General features: G+C 58.9%; 8 protein-coding genes across 8 annotated transcripts; 6 read left to right on the top strand and 2 right to left on the bottom strand.

Moving 5' to 3' along the window:
* On the top strand, positions 1-3367 carry SPRG_06941 (hypothetical protein). Its single transcript, XM_012346407.1, has 3 exons — positions 1-1047; positions 1107-1760; positions 1805-3367. The coding sequence occupies exons 1-3, from the start codon at positions 11-13 to the stop codon at positions 3312-3314; spliced, it is 3201 nt and encodes a 1066-aa protein (XP_012201797.1). The 5' UTR covers positions 1-10; the 3' UTR covers positions 3315-3367.
* Positions 3368-3993: 626 nt separating this feature from the next.
* SPRG_06940 (hypothetical protein) lies at positions 3994-4963 on the bottom strand (the record flags this gene model as incomplete). Its single annotated transcript, XM_012346406.1, has 1 exon — positions 3994-4963. One exon carries the CDS (start codon positions 4961-4963, stop codon positions 4007-4009), a length of 957 nt encoding a protein of 318 aa, XP_012201796.1. The 3' UTR covers positions 3994-4006.
* Positions 4964-5345: 382 nt separating this feature from the next.
* Positions 5346-8906, top strand: SPRG_06939 (hypothetical protein; the record flags this gene model as incomplete). Its single annotated transcript, XM_012346405.1, has 9 exons — positions 5346-5528; positions 5578-6116; positions 6164-6334; positions 6378-6426; positions 6477-7481; positions 7532-7745; positions 7797-8380; positions 8435-8509; positions 8559-8906. The coding sequence occupies 9 exons, from the start codon at positions 5346-5348 to the stop codon at positions 8904-8906; spliced, it is 3168 nt and encodes a 1055-aa protein (XP_012201795.1).
* A 1030-nt stretch (positions 8907-9936) lies between these two features.
* On the top strand, positions 9937-11956 carry SPRG_06938 (hypothetical protein; the record flags this gene model as incomplete). Its single annotated transcript, XM_012346404.1, has 3 exons — positions 9937-10158; positions 10197-10487; positions 10532-11956. 3 exons carry the CDS (start codon positions 9937-9939, stop codon positions 11954-11956), a joined length of 1938 nt encoding a protein of 645 aa, XP_012201794.1.
* A 708-nt stretch (positions 11957-12664) lies between these two features.
* SPRG_06937 (hypothetical protein) lies at positions 12665-13896 on the top strand. The gene has a single exon (XM_012346403.1). It carries the CDS (start codon positions 12764-12766, stop codon positions 13802-13804), a length of 1041 nt encoding a protein of 346 aa, XP_012201793.1. The 5' UTR covers positions 12665-12763; the 3' UTR covers positions 13805-13896.
* A 237-nt stretch (positions 13897-14133) lies between these two features.
* SPRG_06936 (hypothetical protein) lies at positions 14134-15431 on the top strand (the record flags this gene model as incomplete). The annotated part of the gene is made up of 10 exons (XM_012346402.1): positions 14134-14238; positions 14288-14317; positions 14361-14458; positions 14503-14569; positions 14618-14714; positions 14763-14826; positions 14869-14962; positions 15007-15228; positions 15276-15330; positions 15380-15431. Exons 1-10 carry the CDS (start codon positions 14169-14171, stop codon positions 15429-15431), a joined length of 849 nt encoding a protein of 282 aa, XP_012201792.1. The 5' UTR covers positions 14134-14168.
* A 547-nt stretch (positions 15432-15978) lies between these two features.
* SPRG_06935 (hypothetical protein) lies at positions 15979-16294 on the top strand (the record flags this gene model as incomplete). Its single annotated transcript, XM_012346401.1, has 3 exons — positions 15979-16071; positions 16118-16239; positions 16288-16294. 3 exons carry the CDS (start codon positions 15979-15981, stop codon positions 16292-16294), a joined length of 222 nt encoding a protein of 73 aa, XP_012201791.1.
* A 264-nt stretch (positions 16295-16558) lies between these two features.
* On the bottom strand, positions 16559-19497 carry SPRG_06934 (CAMKK/META protein kinase; the record flags this gene model as incomplete). Its single annotated transcript, XM_012346400.1, has 5 exons — positions 16559-16567; positions 16620-17952; positions 18002-18368; positions 18413-19117; positions 19164-19497. The coding sequence occupies 5 exons, from the start codon at positions 19495-19497 to the stop codon at positions 16559-16561; spliced, it is 2748 nt and encodes a 915-aa protein (XP_012201790.1).
* Positions 19498-19787: the final 290 nt, after the last annotated feature.

Genomic DNA, 19787 nt, shown 5'->3' with positions numbered 1-19787 from the left:
GTGGAATATCATGGGGCTGCCAGCCGACGCCTTCTCGACCGAGAACGGCCTCTTTGCGACCATGGGCCGCCGCTGGCCGCTCATGATTGACCCGCAAGGCCTAGCCAACAAGTGGATCAAAAACATGTACAAGACGAGCAACCTCCAGATCATCAAGCTGTCCGAGAAAGACTTTTTGCGCACGTTGGAGAACGCGATTCGATACGGCATGCCCGTCTTGCTCGAGAACGTCGAGGAGGAGCTCGACCCGAGCTTGGAACCGGTCTTGCTCAAGCAAGTGTTCAAGCGGTCCGGTCAAAACTTGCTGCATTTGGGCGACGCCGACATTCCGTACTCGGATGCCTTTCGGCTGTACATCACGACCAAGCTCGCCAACCCGCATTACATGCCCGAGGTGTGCATCAAAGTGACGGTCATCAACTTTACCGTCACGCTCACGGGGCTCGAAGACCAGCTGCTTGTCGACGTTGTCCGCAACGAGCGCCCCGACTTGGAGCAAAAGAAGGACGAACTCACGGTCGCGATTGCAAGCGACAAGAAGGCGCTGAAAGAAATCGAAGACAAGATTTTGTACATGCTCGAGAATTCCAAAGGCAACATTCTGGACGACGAAGAGCTCATCGATACGCTTGCGCACTCGAAAGTGACGTCGAGTGCGATCAAGACGCGCATGTCGGAGGCGGAAGTCACGTCCAAAGAAATCAACACGACGCGCGAAGGCTACCGCTGCGTCGCGGTCCGCGGCTCGATCATCTACTTTGTGATTGCAAACCTCGCGCTCGTGGACCCGATGTACCAGTACTCGCTGCAGTACTACCAAAAACTGTTTGTGATGCGGCTCGAAGCAAGCACCAAGTCGGACGTGCTCTCGGAGCGGCTCGAGATTCTCATGAACGATGTGACCATGTCCATGTACGTGAACGTCTGCCGCGGCCTCTTTGAGAAGGACAAGGTGATCTTTGCCTTCATGATTGTGGCGTCGATTCTCCGCCAGCGCCACGCGATCTCGGCGGCCGAGTGGAACTTTTACCTCATTGGCGCCAAACGGTATGCTATATATAGATATATCAGATATCAGTTTTGTGGACTGAAAAGTGATATCTTAGGACACACCCGCTTGACGCACGTTTGAAACCGTCGTGGGTCCCCGAACGCGTGTGGATCGGTCTCGAGACGCTGCTCGAAGTCAATCCCGAGGCGTTTGGCCCGGTGATCCCGTCGCTCACGGACTTCACGACATCGTGGAAAGAGTCGATCTTGTACTCGGAGCTGCCGCACCAAGAGCCGATTCCCGGCAGTCTCAACGAATCGCTCACGAATTTTCAAAAGCTTTTGCTGCTCCGCGTCTTTCGCGAAGAAATGCTGGTCTTTGGCACGCGCGAGTTTGTCGGGCGCGAAGCCGGCGCGTTCTTCACCGAGTCGCCGCCGTTCGACTTGAAGGGCTGCTACACGGACTCGGCGCCAGACATTCCGCTCATCTTTGTGCTTAGCCCGGGTGCCGACATCACCGACTACCTCCTCGAGCTTGCAAAAGCCGAAGGCAAAGATGGGGCAGGGCTCAAGATCATTTCGCTTGGCCAAGGGCAAGGGCCGATCGCCGAGGCCTTGATGAAGCAAGCGCGCGAGACGGGCGAGTGGGTCTGCCTTCAAAACTGCCACCTCGCCGTGAGCTGGCTCGGCAAGCTCGAGCAGATCCTCGAGAAAAGCAAGGAGGTCGAGCTCCACAGCGAATTTCGCCTCTGGCTCACGAGCATGCCCAGGTACATTCTTGTCCATTTTATCAACCACGTATGGACATCCATAGCTCGAAATTCCCCGTCCCGATTCTACAAAATGGCATCAAGATCACGAACGAGCCGCCAAAAGGCATGCGCGCGAACCTCGGCCGCACGTTCCTCGACATGAAAGAGACCGATTACGAAGGCTGCACGAAGCCGCGCGAGTACAAAAAGTTCATTTTTGCCCTCGCCTTTTACAACGCGCTATGCCTGGAGCGCCGCAAGTTTGGCGCGGTCGGCTGGAACATCCCCTACGAATGGATGAACTCGGACCTGAAGACAGGCATGCAGCAAGTGAAACTCTACCTCGAGGAGCAAGACGAAGTGCCCTTCATTACGCTCAACGTCATGGTCGCCGACATCACGTACGGCGGCCGCATCACCGATCGCTGGGACAAGCGCACGAACTCGTCGCTCATGCGCAAGCTCTTTCACGACGAGCTCCTCGATGACAACTACAAGTTTGCCTCGTCGGCGACCTACTTTGCACCGGCGACGGGGTCGCTCGACGAGTGCCGACGGTATGTCTCGTCGCTGCCCAACGTCGACGCGCCCGACATCTTTGGTCTCCACGCCAACGCCGACATTACGTTCCAGCAAAAGGAGACGAGCATGCTTCTCTCGACCATGCTGTGCATGCTCGGAGGCGGTGGCGGCGGCGGCGGCGAAGCCAGCGTGAGCGACGACCTGGTCATGGAGCTCGTGCTTGCGATCCAAGGCCGCATTCCGGACGCGTTCGACGAAGCGTCGGCGCACGCTGAGACTTTTAAAGAGACCTCTGGCAGCCGCAACTCGCTCGGCGTCTTTCTCGGCCAAGAGCTCATTCGCTTCAACGGACTCATGCACGTCATGAAGAGCACGCTCGAGAGTCTCAAGCGCGCCATCAAGGGTCTCGTCGTCATGTCCGGGCCGCTCGAACGTATGTACAGCGGATTTCTTCTCCAAAAGATCCCGAAAGAGTGGGAGGACGCCGGGTATCCGTGCCTCAAGCCGCTCTCGTCGTGGACCGAGGATTTTTTCCGACGCCTCGACGTCCTCGGCGATTGGCTCGTGCACGGCCCGCCCGTGAGCTACTGGCTGCCCGGCTTCTTCTTTCCGCAAGGGTTCATGACCGGCGTCAAGCAAGTGTTTTCACGCGAGCACAAGATTGCGATCGACGCGCTCATCGTCACGTGCGAGGTGCTCGGGTATGACCCGGAAGGGGCGAAGGCGCCACCGCCCTTTGGCGTGTATATTTACGGCCTCTTCATGGAAGGCGCGTGCTTTGACCGCAACACGATGCAAATCGGCGAGTCCAAACCTGGCGAGCTCTTTGATAAGATGCCCATCATCTGGCTCAAGCCCACGCGGAGCGTCGAGTACAAGCCAAAGGACGCGTACGAGTGTCCGCTGTACAAGACGTCGACTCGCGCCGGCACGCTCTCAACCACGGGTCACTCGACCAACTTTGTCGTCGCCCTCGACATTCCGAGCGAGAAGAGCCAAGACCATTGGATCCGACGCGGCTGCGCGATGCTGTGCATGCTCGACACCTAATCCTTGTAGATAATACATATAGAGTGCGATGAATGCGAGGAACTATATACCGATTTGTCGCATTTTTCATGTGCCTCTAGACCACGTGTATCTATCAACCTACAACCAACGAACAGGACATTATTGACCGTCATTACAGCTGCTCACTCTTTAGGAGCATAGGTCGTCCCACTTGCAACACTGCGCAGGTGGCGATGGCCCAAGCAGAAGCTTGACCCCCTCGTAACTTCACCGGCGCATCCATTCAAACCTCAAGTCGATAGACTTTACAGGTATTCTCTTGACGCCAAGAAGACGCTCTCGTTAAAAGCTACGTACCTGCACATGCCCGTCAACGACGCCGACTCGTACCCGTCAACAACGACGGCTCGTACCTTTCCTACATGAGTCGGTGGATCACATCGAATCATATGAGAGCGTTGGCCTAGTAGAGTATCCTGCTCGTTCATCGGCTGCATCTGCTACGGTGAGCGAGCCTTAGCCAGGCCCCGCTGGTGTTCTCCATTTCTCCAGCCTGCAAGTTTGAACCCGCTCAACGTCTTTGACGCTTCGTACGTCCTGGCTACGAGTTTTCTAGTGCAGTATATTTCCGCAACGAATGCCTCCTGATATAAAAGACTAGGAAAGCCTTTTACAACGATCAAATGCACTTCTCGACCTCAAGATAAAAGTAGAAAAATGACCAGAAAATATTAGGTGGGGAGCGAGGGTTTTCGCTGCAGGACCATCATGTGCATCTCGTGGTGGGCGACGTCTCGTTCAGGTACCGAGAGGTCGTAATACTCACGCTTGGTCTTTGTTTCCCACGCCAGAATCCAGCTGTGGATGATATCCTGGCACCGCTCTCGCTCGCGCGGCCCGAGCTCATAGTACTTGATGTTTTCGACCTTCTCAAAGAGCTGAACCAGCTTCTGGTGCGGGTGTGTGCTCGGCTTGGTCTTGTGGAGCTTGCGGTTGTGCTGCTTGAAGAGCTCTTGGAGCTCCCGTTCGTCTTGCTCGAGCTGCCGCTGCGACGACGCGGTGGTCGTCATAGACGAGGCGCGGCGCGGCTCCTTGGCCTTGTCCACCGCGTCGTGCTGTCGAATGCGCTGTGGCCGCTTGGCGCTCGACGCGTCACTGACGGAGCGCGTGAGCGTATTGGTGCGTGGGCTGGACGGCGGCGACGTACTCGGCTTGCGCCGCTTGGCCTGCGACGTGCTATCGCTGATTGCGTACGCTGGCGCGGCCACCGACGCCATGGCGCTGGCGGGCGTCCATGCGCACTCGACCTCGTCGTGCTCGGGAATGCTCGAGTGCTCGACGGGTCGGCGCGCCATTTGGCTCGAGTGGCGCTTCGAGCTGCGGCCATCGAGGCTCGACGACGACGACGACGCGCTACTGCGCGCGTGCTTGACCTTGTCGTTGTGCTCCTTGAGCATCTGCTTGAGGACGTCTTCTTCCGAGAGCTTGCCGGGCTTGACCTTGGTCGGTGGCGGGTTGGCCGGGCTCGGCCGGCGCTTCGTCTCGGGTGACCGGTAGCCCGGGTGCTGCACCTGGAACCACTCCCAGTTGCGCATCTGCTCTTCGCTGTCCATCTCGTCGTCCGCGAGCGAGAGGTCCATCCACTCTTGCCGCGCATCGATGACCAGCGCTGGGACCTTGGCCGCCATGCTTTTATTAAATGCTAGAGGTTTCTCAAAATCAAATTTCACCGGTGTCGGGTAGGAAAACCGGAAGGCGTCGAAACCCGCGTCACCTTTCACATGTGTGTAAAATAGGGTGTAAAATAGAGTGTCAAATAGGTGTAAAATAGAAAGTTGGCATTTGCCTTTGGCATGAACGCCAGAAGGATCGAAGGGGACGCGGCATGGGTTATCGACGCTTGAGTTGTACGACTCTTGGTCGTTTGACGTGCTGTATATAGCCGACAGACTATAAAAAGGATGGACTTTGAGGTGTAGCGAAAATACATGGGCACGGTTTCACGCGCCCTTTGCTCGCAAAACGACAGCGCGAGTGCAACCTGGCGCTGCGATGGAGAGTCCAGCAGCGATGAGCCTCGACGCACTGCTTCAAGCAGCTCTTGCACCAAGTACCGAGCGGGAAGCGCTATGGCGACTTTTGCTGGACCGGCTCATCGAGGTCGACGGGTCGCAGCTACAGACAGTGGTGACGCACGTGAGTCGAGCGCTTCAGGACGCGACCTGCGCGCCCATTCACTGTCTCGTCTACCAAGTAGCCACCTATTACGCATGCATCTTGACCGATACAAACATGTGTGTAGGTCGTCAAAAAGCTCGGGTGCCGCGGTGAAGTCGAGCGCAAGCTGCTCATCAAGGAGGACATTCCAAAGCGCATGCTCGTGGCCATGGACGCTGCGATGGACGACGCCAACGCGCTGGCCCTCGGCCTCCAAGCACTCTACCCCCTTGCATTTGATGCGCCCCACCGCACGTACCTTCTCAATTGCGGCAGCTTGCCCGTCGCCCTTCGGGCGATGCAATTGCACAGCAGTCACTTTGCGACGACGACACACGGCAGCAAGTTTCTACAGCTCATGGCCTTTGACGACGACTGCAAAACGATGATCGTCGACGCCTCCGGGCTACCGATTGTGCTCGACGCGCTATTGGCGTTTGCGTCGCACAGGGACCTCGCCGTGAGTGCGTCCGACTTGGCGTACTTTCTCGTCGCCGACCTCGAGCCTGGCAGTGCTCCGATCCGCGGGCTCGAAGCGCGCATCATCGCTGCCTCGACGCGCATCATGGACCAGCATCGCAATGACGACCGTGTGCAGTCGCACGGTGTCGCGATCTTGAACAGGTGCGACGCGTTTTCTATCACAGGCCGATCCACCAAACAACTGGTAGCTTGACCGAGCACGCCGACGCCCGACCGCTCTTGTGTACCTCCGAGGTACTTCTTGCGATTGAAGACGCGCTCGGGGCCACGTACGACGCAACGGCCGACGCACTTGTCTTGCTCTACGAGCTGTGCCAAGATGCCACGTGTCTTGCCAAGATCGGTCGATGTTTACGCCGGTATGACGTGGCACGCTGCCGCGTCTCATGTGAAACGTCTTAGACGCGACGATGGACGGCCGTCGTTGCTCGAGAAGCTCGAAACGATCCACGTCGAGAACGACGACCATGATAGCCGCGAACGCATAACGTTTTGCAGCAGGCGCTCGTAGAGACAAGGGCGAGCGAGGCCGTGACGCTTGACGAGCTCGCAACGACGTCTGTGGAGGTCGTGCCACCACCGACGGCCCGCGTGGCACCGCTGCCCAAGGCCAGTCTTGTGCTCGAAACAGGCGCGAATGAGATCTCGGACGCGCTCCTTTCGCCGTCGACAAAATCGGTGGTCGATGCTGACGTGCGAGCCCCGACGCTGGCGGCGATCGCAGCAGGCGACGACGATGTTCACGGATGCGCGCCCAAAGACGAGCTGAACAGCAACTGTTTTCCAGCATCCGCTTCGTCTGCACCGGAGAAGCGGATGGAGCGCGCACCCAAAGAACTGGCGGACGAGCCGCCGGTCAAGATACTGTACAGCCGTAGCACGCCCTCCGCCGCGCCACCCGACGTCATCTCCAGCGTTAAAGCCACCAGTTTGGCTACGGCAGAGCCACCCAAGCCGATACCATTTCAAGCCACAACGCGAGACGACGACGCGTCGTGGGCGCAATCACCGACGTCGGTCCTTGCGATTGAGCAGCTCGAAGCGCAGTACCAGGAGGCGGCCGCCGAAGCGATCGAGCGGGAGCGTACCAAGACGCGAAAACTCCTCTTCAACTACAAGCTCCTGCAGCGTCGGCTGGCCGAGCAGCATAAGCTTCTGTGTGTCCACAACGAACGGTCGGTCGCCGACTCGGAGATCCACGAAGCACTCTTGGCGCGCGTGACCCACCTCGAGACGGCGCTAGGCGAAGCACAGCGAACGTGCGAAGCCGAGCGTAGCGCCCGATTATCCCACGAGACTGAAGCGATGAAGGCCCACGGCGCGCTTGCTGCCGCGCTGACGTCGCTCGAAGAGCAAAAGACACGCGTCTTCAAAGAAAAGAGGGTCGGCGAAAAGCAGTTTGTCGACGCCCAGCACGTCGCCCAGGCCTTATCCGCTGAGAAAGAAGTGCTTCTCGAGAGCCTCAAGACGTCGCACGAGTGCCAGCGGGGTCTCGAAGCGCAGCTCGTAGGGCTGTCTTTGCATCCTTTGATCTCTATGACCGCGTATTGATGTAGGAAGCGCTTGCGGCCGAGATGGCGCAGTCCAAGCGCGAATCGCTCGAGAATCTGTTCATGCGGGAAGAAGACGTCGAGGTTCTAATGCCGAGTACGTACTACGTGCAGGCGTCGCCAATGTCCAAGCGGTCGACCAAGTACGCGCTGCATGGCCTCGCGAGCCCGACGATCGACGTCGTCAACGAGCCGGAACTCAAAGACAAGAAGGCCATTGGTACGTCCTCGCGTTTGATTCGCTTCGACTCTATGTGTACGATGTCCTTAGAAACTTTCCTATTCCGCACGTACAAGTGCCTCGAAGCGTGCTCGGAAGGCCACGGCGTGCACTTTTCGATCCTTCGACGCTACTTTGTCGACACGGGCCTCGTGACGCCACCGCTCCTTCTTGGCGACGTGGACATGACGCTCAACAAGATCCTCTCGGTGGCCCAAGACAACAAGCTCAAAGTCAAGCAGCGAAAAGACTATGAGTTTGGCGCGTGCCCCGTGCGACCCAACTTTGGGAAGCTCCGGCACCGGTACTTTAGCCGGAGCCTCTTTTGCGAAGCCGTCACACTCGTGGGGGCAAAACGATACCCGGACGTCGAGACGCCCGAGATGCTCCGGCTCGTCATTCTGCATCACCTCAACCCGTTCTCCAAGAGCATTGAAGCCAAGGGCGATGTCCAGCTGCTCGTGAGCTGCTACGATGCGTTTGGGTTCCTTAAAGTGCTTTTGGATGCGCTTCACGGGCAATGGAAGACGGAGAAGACACCCGACTCGCGCCCCGAAAGCCTCAGCCACGCCCAAATCGTTGGCGCCATGCTCGAGATGGTTCCACTCCTCCAACGGGAGCAAAAGCCGCTCCGGGTGCGTCTCTCTTGGTCCCATACGTTCTGTCGTCGAGCGCACTCTGGAATGTAGATCATTTGCGAGTTCTACACGTCGGTCCACGACGTCTGCAAAGATGAAGCCCTCGACATGGGGTTAGAGAGCCTCGTACGTCGTTATTTTACGCTTTTTGGATGTTCTTACATAGCATTTTTAGGTGAGTTTTGCCGTGGATTTTGAAATCATTCCGGCCTTTCTCGACCGGTTGGCGGTCAAACGACTCTACAAGGAGGTCCTTACCTACGTCAAGACGTTCCTTGCGCATTACGCTGGGTTCCCGTGCCCGGTGGACAAGAAGAAATACGTGGCATTTTACATGCTTCTCATGCGCCTCGCCGTCGACATCTTCAAGGACAAGCGCGACTACGAGATGCCCGAGGCCCAAGTCACAGGGCTGCTTCAGTGGCTCGACAACTCGCGCGGCCGCGGCCGTATCATCCGCAAAGGCAGTGTGCACGCTGGTATCAAGTTTTCACACAAGCTCTACACCGTGAAAGGCTCGTAGGAATACGCTTGGACAAACTAATCGTCAATATATGTGCGTTGGTGGTCCTACTCCAAGGCGTGGAATTCCAGTTCCACCGGAAGGGCGTTATGCAATCGATGGAATCGTTTCCAACAACTAATCAACGGGTGTCGAGGGTCGTCCGACCTGTGGGTGGCTCATCTGCACGCGACTTGGGCGCGAGCCATCATCGTGTCCGCGTGTGCAGCTTGTTTCTTTTTTGCGATCGACGTTCTGAGCGAGCTACTACGTACTGCGACCGTCGGGCCTCCAGCTGCGTCGTGGGAGCCGATCGTCACAGCCACCTCATCATAGGCTCGCCATCTGCTGGTCGGATTCGGCGTCATGTTGGCTGTGCACTTGGGCGCTGGGATGGCTTCGTGGAGAGACTCGTCGAACAAGGCCCTACGACCGACACACAGCTAGAGCCAACGACTACAGGTTCCCCATACAGAATTCAACGACTTCCACTGTAATCGAAGACACATGACGATGTTGTGAAGATGGCGTCCTCGGCTCGGATTCGATTTTGGAAGCCCGCGGCTATATTTAGATCCATACAAACACCAAGTGGTTTCGGGCATATTGATACGCTAATTTACACTTTTCCGAGCGATTTGAGGTATATAGTGTTATGGAATGGGGGCGGGTACAGCTGTACTGGCTTTGTACGCAAGAGGTCGGGCTCGTAGCATCCCTGATGCGAGAACTGCATATCCCGATATACTGCAATGAATCACTCGAAAGAGAAAGGGCTTATGGGGCTTCAGTTTGGCTCAAGTAATACGCAAAGCGATGCCGTGTGTCGCCGATGCAACACTATTTGCGTTCACATTGCACCCAAAATACCACCAAACTTCGACGCCCGCATTTCGTAGTGCAGAGGCCACAACGTATTTTAAACGTTTTGTTTTTGTTTATTCGGTGTTTGTATGGAAATGCGTTACTTTCTTGCAGCGCGCAAGATATGCTGGATAGAATGTGGCAACTTCGATCTTAATTCGACTTTGCCCATCGCCGAGTCAGTAGCATGGCCGCCGACGACTCTGCCCGCGCCACGAGCCTCAAGCGCCTCATCCAGCGCCGGCATTGGCAGCGCTGGCGCATCTACGAGATCGGGACGCAGTCGGCGAGCGAAGAGCACCTCGAAGAGCTCCTCGCGGCGCCGGCGCCCAAGCTCGAAGCCATCCGCCACTGGCTGCAGACCAAACTCATTACCATTCCGGAGCGGCGCCATTTTCTCTTCCGGACCGTGTGTGGCAAGTGCTTCTGCACGTGTACGACCGCCAGAGTTCCAGCGCCGACGAACTCGCGCGCATCTCGGACCGCCTCGCGTCCTTGCCGCGGGACCCGCTGATGCGCAAGGAAGTGTCGGATGCGATTGCGCTCATGGCTGGCACGAAAGGCGAGGCCGCGCAGCCCGGCATGGAGACCGTGCTCCTGTGGCTGCTCACGGCCAAGGCGGTGCCGTACACGAGCGGCATGGCGCAGGCGCTCGCGCCCTTCTTCCTCCTCGAGCTCCCTCTGCATACGATCTACGACTGCTTTTACCGCTACTGTGCGCTCCAGCTGCCGCACTTGGTCTCGGGGACGCTCTCCTGCCGGACGATCCTCTGCACGAACAGACGCACCCGATCGAGCTCGAACAGCGCGAACACATGCTCGACAACCTCCTCTTGTACCACGACCCGGCGCTCGCCGCGTTCCTCTTTCAGTGGGTGCCCGACTGGACGCACCGCAGCGTCCCACTCGACTTCTTCTACTCAAATCTGTACCGCACCGTGCCACCGGCCTCGTTCCTGTACATCCTCGACGCGTACCTCGTCCATGGCGACATGGAGTTTGGACTCTTTGTCGTCCTCGCGATCGTCATGCTGGCCCGCGATACCCTCCTCGCACAGAATGACGCCGACAACATTCGCAGTCTTCTCAAGCCGCTCTACGCACTCGACGACGTGGGCGCGGCCAAGGCCACCGTGGTGCTGGCCACGCTTCTGAAGCGGCGGACGCCGTCGTCGTACACGACGATGTGGCACGCCCGGCCGCACCCGACGTTCACGGCAGCGTCCGCGACCGCGCCGCCCGTCGACATGAGCGTCTGGGAAAAGCAAGAGAGCAAGACGCTCACCGGTCGCTTTTACTGGGTGCACAAGAAGACGAAGCGGGCGCAGTGGGAACACCCGAGCGCAGCTCACGACCCGCCGCCGCCACTCATGTGCCTCTCGATCTCGACCAACGAGGTCGCGGCCGCGGCGTGCATCCCGGGTGCGAAGACCGATCTGTCGCTGCGGTACTTTATCGTCGACTGCCGCGGCCGCCGGTCGTCCGAGGACATGAAGAGCGGCGGCATTCCGTCCGGGTACACGCTCGACCCAGCCGTGTTTGACTCGCCCGAGATGATGGAATCGGCGCTCGCAACGCTGCTGCCGCTCCGATCGAACGTCCATCTCGTGCTGGTCGGCCACGGCGTCACGCTGCCCATGGCGCTCATTACGGACGACGAGACGGCGTCGCTGGTCCGCGAAGGCATCCGCGAAGACGTGGCCATCGTCAACCGCGCGGCGCTGTGGTTCCAAAAGCACGGCTTCCGCTTTGTAAGTTGCCTCGACGGCGGGTACGCGGCTTGGCACGCCTTTTTGCGCGACACGCCGCAGTGCACGATGGAGGAGCTCGTGGGCCACGTCGTCAGCGAGTGCCGGTACTGCAAAGTGGACGCGCGGGCGGCGGCCGTGCGAGAGAAGAAGCAACCGGCGCGCCGCCGGTCGTCCATCAAAATGCCGACGCTGCCAGCGTCCATGACGCGACTGTCGTTGACGTCGTCGTCGTCGGGCGGCAGCTCGCGCCTATCGTTCAGCTCCAAGGACGTGAAAGGCAAACTCGGCTCGTTTGGCGCCAAATTTCTGCGCAAACGCTCCAACTCAGCGTCCCGCCTCTCGTCCGACTCGCTCGACTTGGACGACTTTCTGGCCGACGACACGGCCACGGTGCACGACAGCGCAAGCGACGACGACGAGGAGATTGAAATTGCGCTCCCGACGCTCTCGGCGTGAATCCCACGCCCCAGAAATAGCCCTTTCCATGCGTATAATCAACACTAGCTAAGTTAACAATGCAAGAAGAAGAAGCATCGTCCTTGCAGTCAAGTGGCGTCGCCAGTACCATAGCCAAGGGTACAAGATTTGTGTACCCTTGGCAGTTGCCGTCCTGTCCTGGTCCGTGCTGCTCTAAAAACACCCAATTCCTCCACGTTATCACGCCAAGTTGCCAAGTTGGCACACGCCGTTGAGACGGACGTACAAAGTAGCGTGTCAATACCGGTGTCACGCTCACACTGCGCTCGTCGCGGGCAAAGGACACACGGCTAAGCGTCGTTGATCCCGTAAAGCGCGTGGCGGTGCAACAACGGCCCAAGTCGAACCGCCAAATTCCCGCGACCCTCCGCATGTCACGTAGAAGAAGCGCGATGCGCACGGCATAGTGGATGGCGTCGCCAAGGGGTCGCCGCAATGCTCTAAAAAGAACGCGGTCGGACCACCGCCTTGCCGTGCACGCGAGCTGGCCGAGGTGCAGGGATGGGCCGGCGTCATTGACAAAAGTGGCGTGTGATTAGCCTGCCGCCGGTGGCGGAAAGCGACGTCGCCCGTCCTCGTATTTAATGTATTTATACTCGAGGTTTGTAAAAATAAAAAAATGATGCTTTAAAATGCAGGACGAAGACCACATGGATCGTTCGTTCTCGGACCAATCAGAACTGCTTTCCGGGGGCGACGTGACAAGCGACTTCCTATCCCACGGTCGCCAGCGCAGCCCTTCGTGCCATCATCCTACTACCGACGACGACGACGACGACGATCAACATGGCCGACTTGAGCAACCAGCCTGCGTCGCCGGCCAAGGCCCGCGTCGAGGCCATGAGCCCGGTCGAGGCCAAGCTCAGCGTATGCACGATCGACACCAAGCCCGAGGACGACGAGTTCGACTCGGACCTGGGCACGCCCACGTCGCCCAAGGACGCCTTTGGCGACGACGAGCGCGAGACGTGCGGCATGTTTGCCAACCACGTCTTCTACGGCCCGTCGGGTCACAAAGATACAGAACACGTCCTCCACGACACGCGCCGCGTCGAACTCAACCACCCCAAGCTCAAGCTGCCGTACTTTAAAAGCGAGCCGCAGGACGCGGGGCGCATGTCGGTCATCTACGGTGGACCACAGTCCGTCACGGAGCTGCCGCCGGCGCGGCGGTCGGTCATGACCATGGCGCGCTCCAATTTGCCTAAGATCTCGAAGAGTTTGCCGGGCCTCCCGAGCTTTCTTAGCCGCACGAAGAAGGCGCCGGTCGACGCGGACCACGCGATGGCCTTTTGCGACGGCTGCGGCGAGCACCCGATCAAGGGCACGGTGTGGTCGTGCTCGGTTTGCGTCAACTACAACCTCTGCGGGCTTTGCTACTCGCAAGGCATCCACGGGCTTGAGAACACGCCTGCGATGACCATGTACCAGGAGCTCACGATCCACGACAAGCTGAAGAAGCGCTGCAAGGCGATGACGTCCGAGTTTCTCGGTGTGCTCTTCCGGGACATTTGCAAGATGCAACCGGGCAAGTTTGAGCACCTCGGCAACTGGCTCGCAGGCATCATCGACAAGAAGACGGACGCATCCAAGATCATTGCGCGTGGCGTCGAGATTCCCGGCTTGAGCGTCGAGATTCGCCAGAATTTTGTGGGGCTGCTCATGCCGCTCGTCTCGAACCGGACCGACATCCAAGTGTACGTCGAGTGGGTCCCGGACGAGGCAGGCCCGAATCTCGAGAAGCTTCGGATCTGGATGTCGGACCAGAAGACGCGGACCAAGACGCCCTTCTCGCAAGCGGTGGCCCAGTCGATCGGTGCGCAATAACCACCTATCTCCTCGTGTGGACGCCCTAAAGGGTGCTTGGCCCTACTACATGCGCGCCAACAGCCTATCTAATAAGAACCTTGTATTGCCCTCCGCTCCGCATTTCCTCCACATTGCACTCGGCCCAAGAGCAAAGTGGCGAATAGACGACCAGTCACTACCCAGGCTCGATAGGATGGGTGTTGCAGATCGCCGCGCCAGCCCAAGGCGTCACAGCACCGCAGTTTTTGATACTATCCGAGGTCGTACCACGGCAGCTCCTCCGCCTTCGATCAGGCCACTTGAAAATTCCATGCCGCCTTTCTCTGGTCAGCCACTGGATCTTATACGCTGGATATGCCAGCGGTGACGACGGTACGGTTTCATGCGCGTTGGGTCGACGGGCCGAGACCGGTCGCCAGCACCGCCGGTGCGCCACGCCCGGCCAACAAGCAGTATCGTATCGAAAGGCTCTCATCGAGAGACGCTCACTTTAGAGTGTAGAGATGCGGGCGGCCACCGAGCCAGCGCCAGGTCGGCACGTCGTCTTGACCGCCATTGACATCGCGCCTTGTAGGGGCCAAGGTCCTGGACAGCGCGGCGCAGGTCAAGGCGATACTCAGCGAAGTCGTTCGCATCGGCCTCCATCGCGCCGAAGACATTGCGACATTGAGCGTACGTGTTGCGTCATGCACTTGCTGCGACGAGGATCGCATTAGGATCGCGTCCATGCTGCCACGCGCACGACCATGCTGCAATGCAAGTACCGCGAGGAGTGGCGCTGCAGTACGACCGCACGCGGCATGGGCGAAGGCGGTAATGGCGCTGCTCTAGACCGCGAAGATACCTTGCTTCACCAACTGTGTGCCTCGCCGCAGCTTCTCGCTGGCGCGCGCGACGAAGACGAGCGCAGCGTCCTCGCGTACTTTCGGTGAGCTTGCCGGACTCCGCATCGGCGCATGTGCATACTGCAGCGTAGTCGCATCTTGCACGGCATGGTCGAGACGCTAGCGAGGCAAGACGCTGCAATGGACGGGAACAAGGTAGTCGACCGTGCGCAAGAGAGGAGGGTCATGATTAAACAGACACCGTCCAAGGCGCAGCAGCTCCAGCGGGCCTTGCACCTGGACCGCATCATTACACAGATCGAAGCCCACGATCCGATTGAGATTTGTCGCGGTACTTGGACTCGGATGCATTCGTTGTTGATGCTCGAGCTACAGATATGATGACGCTCTCTCGCCAGCAGCTTTCAGACCTTCTCGTCGAGACGCCAGAGAAGAGCGAAGACAACACCGTAGCTTTAGCAGTCGTCCAGCCACTGAGTTTAATGGTCAACAATGTCGTCCGCGCCCAAGCAGCCTACCGCCCGTCGCGCCAGCCGAGCAGCTCGTTTGAGCGGCTCGTCACCGCCCAACGCTACGCCAAGGAAGTCCACACCAACGGTGCGTGCTCGAGCGCAGATTTCGTCAACACTTACTGCCACACGCAGAGACTCTCGCAAAGGCCCACCGTCGGATCGTGGCCATTCGACGCATTCAGCGCTGGTATCGCCGCTCCTGCGCCCGGTATCGCGCACACCTTGGCGACGTGAAGCGAAGAGCCGCGGCTGCTGCCCTTCTGCGCGTACGGCTACCGTCATCGCTAGCACGTTCATGCTTGCTGTCTAGAAACAACTGCGTCCGCTTTGGCGACGACGCATTGCGTGGCAACGCAACTGGGATCGACTGCGGCGACAGCACACGGTGAGGACCTCATCACGTCACTTTGGACCTACCGCGTACGATCGATAGGCACGGCGCCTCGCGCGCTGGGTGTGGCTCTGCCGTTGTATCTTGCGTAGCCGTCTGCGAACGGTATTCCCAATGCAATGGACCCCAGCGTCTTTACTCTGCGTAGGCTTTGCTGCAGTTGACAACCCCTACAGCACATGACGCCGCACGCGTGTACGCTTGCACTATGCCCAGTGTCGTGGAGAAATGCTGTCGCGATAGAATCCAGTCCCATCTGCGGCGCGTTCTGGCGAGACGGCGCGTTTGGTACCTCGGCTGCATGGCTGTGCACCGCAAGAACCGGCGCGAGCGTCGTGTATGGGCAGCGCGGCAGCAGCAGCACCAGGTGCATCATATCGTGGGTTCTTATGCGCTGGGTTTTGAAGCCGTTGGCGCCAGGCCATGGCCCCACTAGTCGCTGAGATGCTCGAGTGGCACTGCATGGTCTCGGTTGAAGTGGCTGTGACGACGCAGTCCATGACAACGGAAAGCGCGGACTTTAAGCGGCAATGGAAGGTCCGTGAGGTTCGGGCCAATTTCGTTATGCAAACACACGTGCTAGCACTATGCATCGACGCTCACAAAAGCGTGTTTGAAGGCCAAGCTCAGCGACGAGTGGGTGCCTCAAATGGACGTGCGCACGGGCACGTGCTACTACTTCAACCTCAAGACCGCGACCACCCAGTCGACCCATCCCAATATCCTTTTTGATTGGATTGTTTGGGTTCGTAGGTTTTGAATATCCTCCCCACTATTCGTGCCTTGACAATACTTTGGCCAACATGCGCAGCTGGCGGACCGCCTCCTTGCCAAGCAGCGCCGGCGCGCCCACGACGTGTACAAGGCGCGCATGGCCACGCTATCGTCGCACCTCGAGAGCCTCGTGGCGCTGCAAGCAGCCCATACGGCCGACGTCGACACGCGCTTTCGCCAATCGCAGACACCACAACAGCGTCCTATGGAAAGACTGTAGTACTATCTATAAACAACCAGCCCAACAAGATCATAAATACTGGTTTTGGGTTTAAGCCCACAACGCGGGGTGAAGCGGTTGCGAGGTCGACGAGGACGACGCTCACATTGTCGCTTGAGAGACACCGCACGGCTTCTTGCGTGAGCTCTTCGGCTGCCACCTGCAGCTGGCCATGCAGCGCCAAGCGGCTCGCGACAAACGCGACAGCGGCTTCGCAGTTCATGGCTTCCCAGAGCCCGTCGCAGGCAAGGAGCAAGAAGGCATCCGAGGCCTCGATATCGAGGACGAGCACGTCCGGGGTCGCGCTCAGCACGGTGTTGACGGCCTCTTGCGAGTAGACGCGTGCGGCGCGCTCGGACGCCTTGCGCGTCCGACCTTTGAACTCGAGGTCGCCAAACGTGCGCGTGATGGCAAGCACGCCGTTGATGCGGTTGTTGATAATGGCGTGGGCACCGATGATGCCAACGACGAGATCGACCTCGTCCTTGGTCGTGCACCGGTGGTCTTTCGTGAGCACGCAAGCAGCACCATCGCGGCACACGACGGCGCGGCAGTCGCCAACGTGGCCGAGCACGAGGCGGCGACGCGACGGCGGCGCACACTCGAGAAACACAAACGTCGCTGTCGAGCCGCTCGGACAGTCGCTCGCGTACAAGTGATCGCAGAGGTCGCTGTCCAGCGCGATGCAGGCGTCTTGCACGGTATCCACGATGGCATGAGACGTGGCGTCTCTCGATAAGCGCGTGAGCGTTCGCAGCAGGCGGCGGTGCAGATGTTCTTGGAGGTAGCTGGCGGCCGTCACGCCGCTATGGCCGTCGTAAATGCCCACAAAGGCCATTGTATCGCGGCCACAGTCGTACGAAGCGAGGTTCGGGATCACCATGCACCGGTCTTCTTGGGTCGTGCGCCGCCCTTGGACGCTCGCCAACGCCAGACGAATGTGGAGCTGTGCATTGCAAGGCTCGCGCAGCATTAAGTTGGCCGACGAGGCGGTGAGCGCATCCATGTTGTCGAGCATTGGTGGCAAGACCGCTTGTGCTGTCGGGGCCAACGTTGTCAAGAGAAGCTCATCGAGATGATGCATCGATGGCGCGATCGCATGTTCGTCGTCGTCGTCGTCTCCGTCGCTCGAGTTGGCAGCGTCGTCGGATGGATGAAGGAGAAGGTCGTCGAACGAGCTCTCGTTGCGTGCAATCAGCCGTGGATGACTCTTCTTTTGAGCAAACATTTCACTGCGGTAGTGCATCTCTTCGCTCGAGAGGTGCTGGTTGCGATTTTGGAGCAGCAACCGGCGCTTACTCGACCCAGTATTGCGGTGCAGCGCCTGCAATTGGTGGCTCCGGGCGTTGGCTTTCGCCTCCAGCGCAGAAGTCGGTGGCGTCGTTGGTGGCGCGCTAATGGCCGTGCCCATGGACTGGGCGGTACTAGAGGGCTTGGCTGGTGCCGTGCGGTCGGTCGCGGCCGCGAGCGAACGGAAGCCCCGCGCTCGGCGTCGTGGCGGGCAGCAGGGACGACGTGGCGTGAATGGCGCTGTCGATTTCGTCTGCGGATACGGTGATGCGGACGTTCAAGAGCGGTCGTCGGCGCAGCGATCGGTCTTTCGTGATCCACGGATGACTCAGTGCGTCCGCCAGCGCAAGGCGACGACTCGGATCCTTGGTCATGATCTTGTGTAAAAAGTCGGCGAGCGCCGGGTCCACGGCGCCCGGGAGCACAACTGGGTCGTTCTGGATCTTCTCAAAGACTTGGAGCGTCGTTTTCGCCACGAACGGCGGGTTGCCAAACTTGAGCATGTACAAGGTCGCGCCGACGGCCCAGACATCGGCGAGTTGGCCCGAGTCTACGCACACGCAACAGATCAATTTGTTTTTGTCGGCGACGTACACTGAACGCCCGAGCACATTTCAGGCGACATGAATGCCGGTGTGCCCTTGGACTCGAGGAGCTGCTGCTTGCTGCCGTATAAATTTTGAGAAATCCCAAAATCGGCAATCTTGACGATCCCTTGCTCGCCAATGAGGAGGTTTTGAGGCTTGAGATCGCCGTGAACGATGTTCTGGTCGTGGAGGTACGCGAGGCCGTGGAGCACTTGGAGGGCGACGCCGTGCAGCTCCGGGTCGAGCATCGGTGCGCAAATCGTGTCACTTGTCGAGGCCGGTTTGGTTTTTTTTGTAAAACTCAACAAGTCGCCGAGCTGCATAAACTCGAGGACGAGGAAGAGCTTGTTGACGTGCGGGTCGTCCATGACCTCGAAGAGCCGCAGCACGTTCGGATGATTCAGCTTCTTCATGATGGCAATCTCGCGCTTGATGTCGTTGAGCGCGTCGGGTTGCCGATTGAGCTTGCCGTGTTTGTGCATAATGTCACGGTCAATAAACTTCATTGCAAACAGCTGTCCAGACGCCTTTTCCTTGCAGAGCTTGACCTCGGCGTAGCTTCCGACACCGAGGCTCTCCAAGATGATGTAGTTGTTGATCATCGTGCGCGAGTTGAGCCAGTCGCCCGAGATGGGCGTCGGGTGCGGCAAATTGTGGGTGGGCAGCTGGGCTTTCTTCTTTTTGACGACGGTTGTGTCACGGATACCAGCGCCTACGTGTGCTCTTGATAAAGCATTTCTTTCTTTACGATGGACTACCCGCCACGAGAGGCAGAGGCTCGTTGGGGCCTCCAGCCTTCATCTCGACACTCTCCGTGCGAGCTTTGGACTGCACCGGGATGTCGGGCGTCTCCTGGATGCTTGCATGTTGCTTGTCTTGGATAGGGAGATCGGGGCGTGGCCCGCTTTGGAGCCAATCGTTAATTCCCTCGTCGTCATCGTCGTTGTCCGAGTCGTCACTGCCGACGATGGTTGCTGCGCCAAGAAACGAGTGGCTCGAGGCAAGCCAGTCGTGGGCTTCTGCTGGCTCGACATCGGCAAAACTACTGCCGTTGTCGCTCTCGGACCCGCTTGTGTCGACGACTTGAATCATATCGTCGTCAAAACCAGAGTCGGCGGCCGCCAGAAATGGCGTCGGAGTCGTGTTGACTGTGGCGGGGGGGCGGCCCGGCGGTGGCACACGCCCGCCCCGTCCTCGAAAGCTCCCGCGTCCCCGAAATGACGCCTTCCGGATGTCGCAATTGGTACTGGGCTGGATCGTTTTGGGTGTCGGTGGTCGAGAGAAAGCGTACTCGAGCGCGGGCTGGTTTGTGAGGGCTGCGTTAGGAAGTTTTAGCTGCGGCAAAGGACTCTTGCTGCTTGGTAGACTCTGTGCTGGGAGCT

This window comes from Saprolegnia parasitica, assembly GCF_000151545.1.
Source record: "Saprolegnia parasitica CBS 223.65 unplaced genomic scaffold supercont2.29, whole genome shotgun sequence".
Lineage (NCBI taxonomy): Eukaryota > Oomycota > Saprolegniomycetes > Saprolegniales > Saprolegniaceae > Saprolegnia > Saprolegnia parasitica.
The sequence above is the reverse complement of the archived record's forward strand: the minus strand, read 5'-3'. Positions and strand labels throughout refer to the sequence as shown.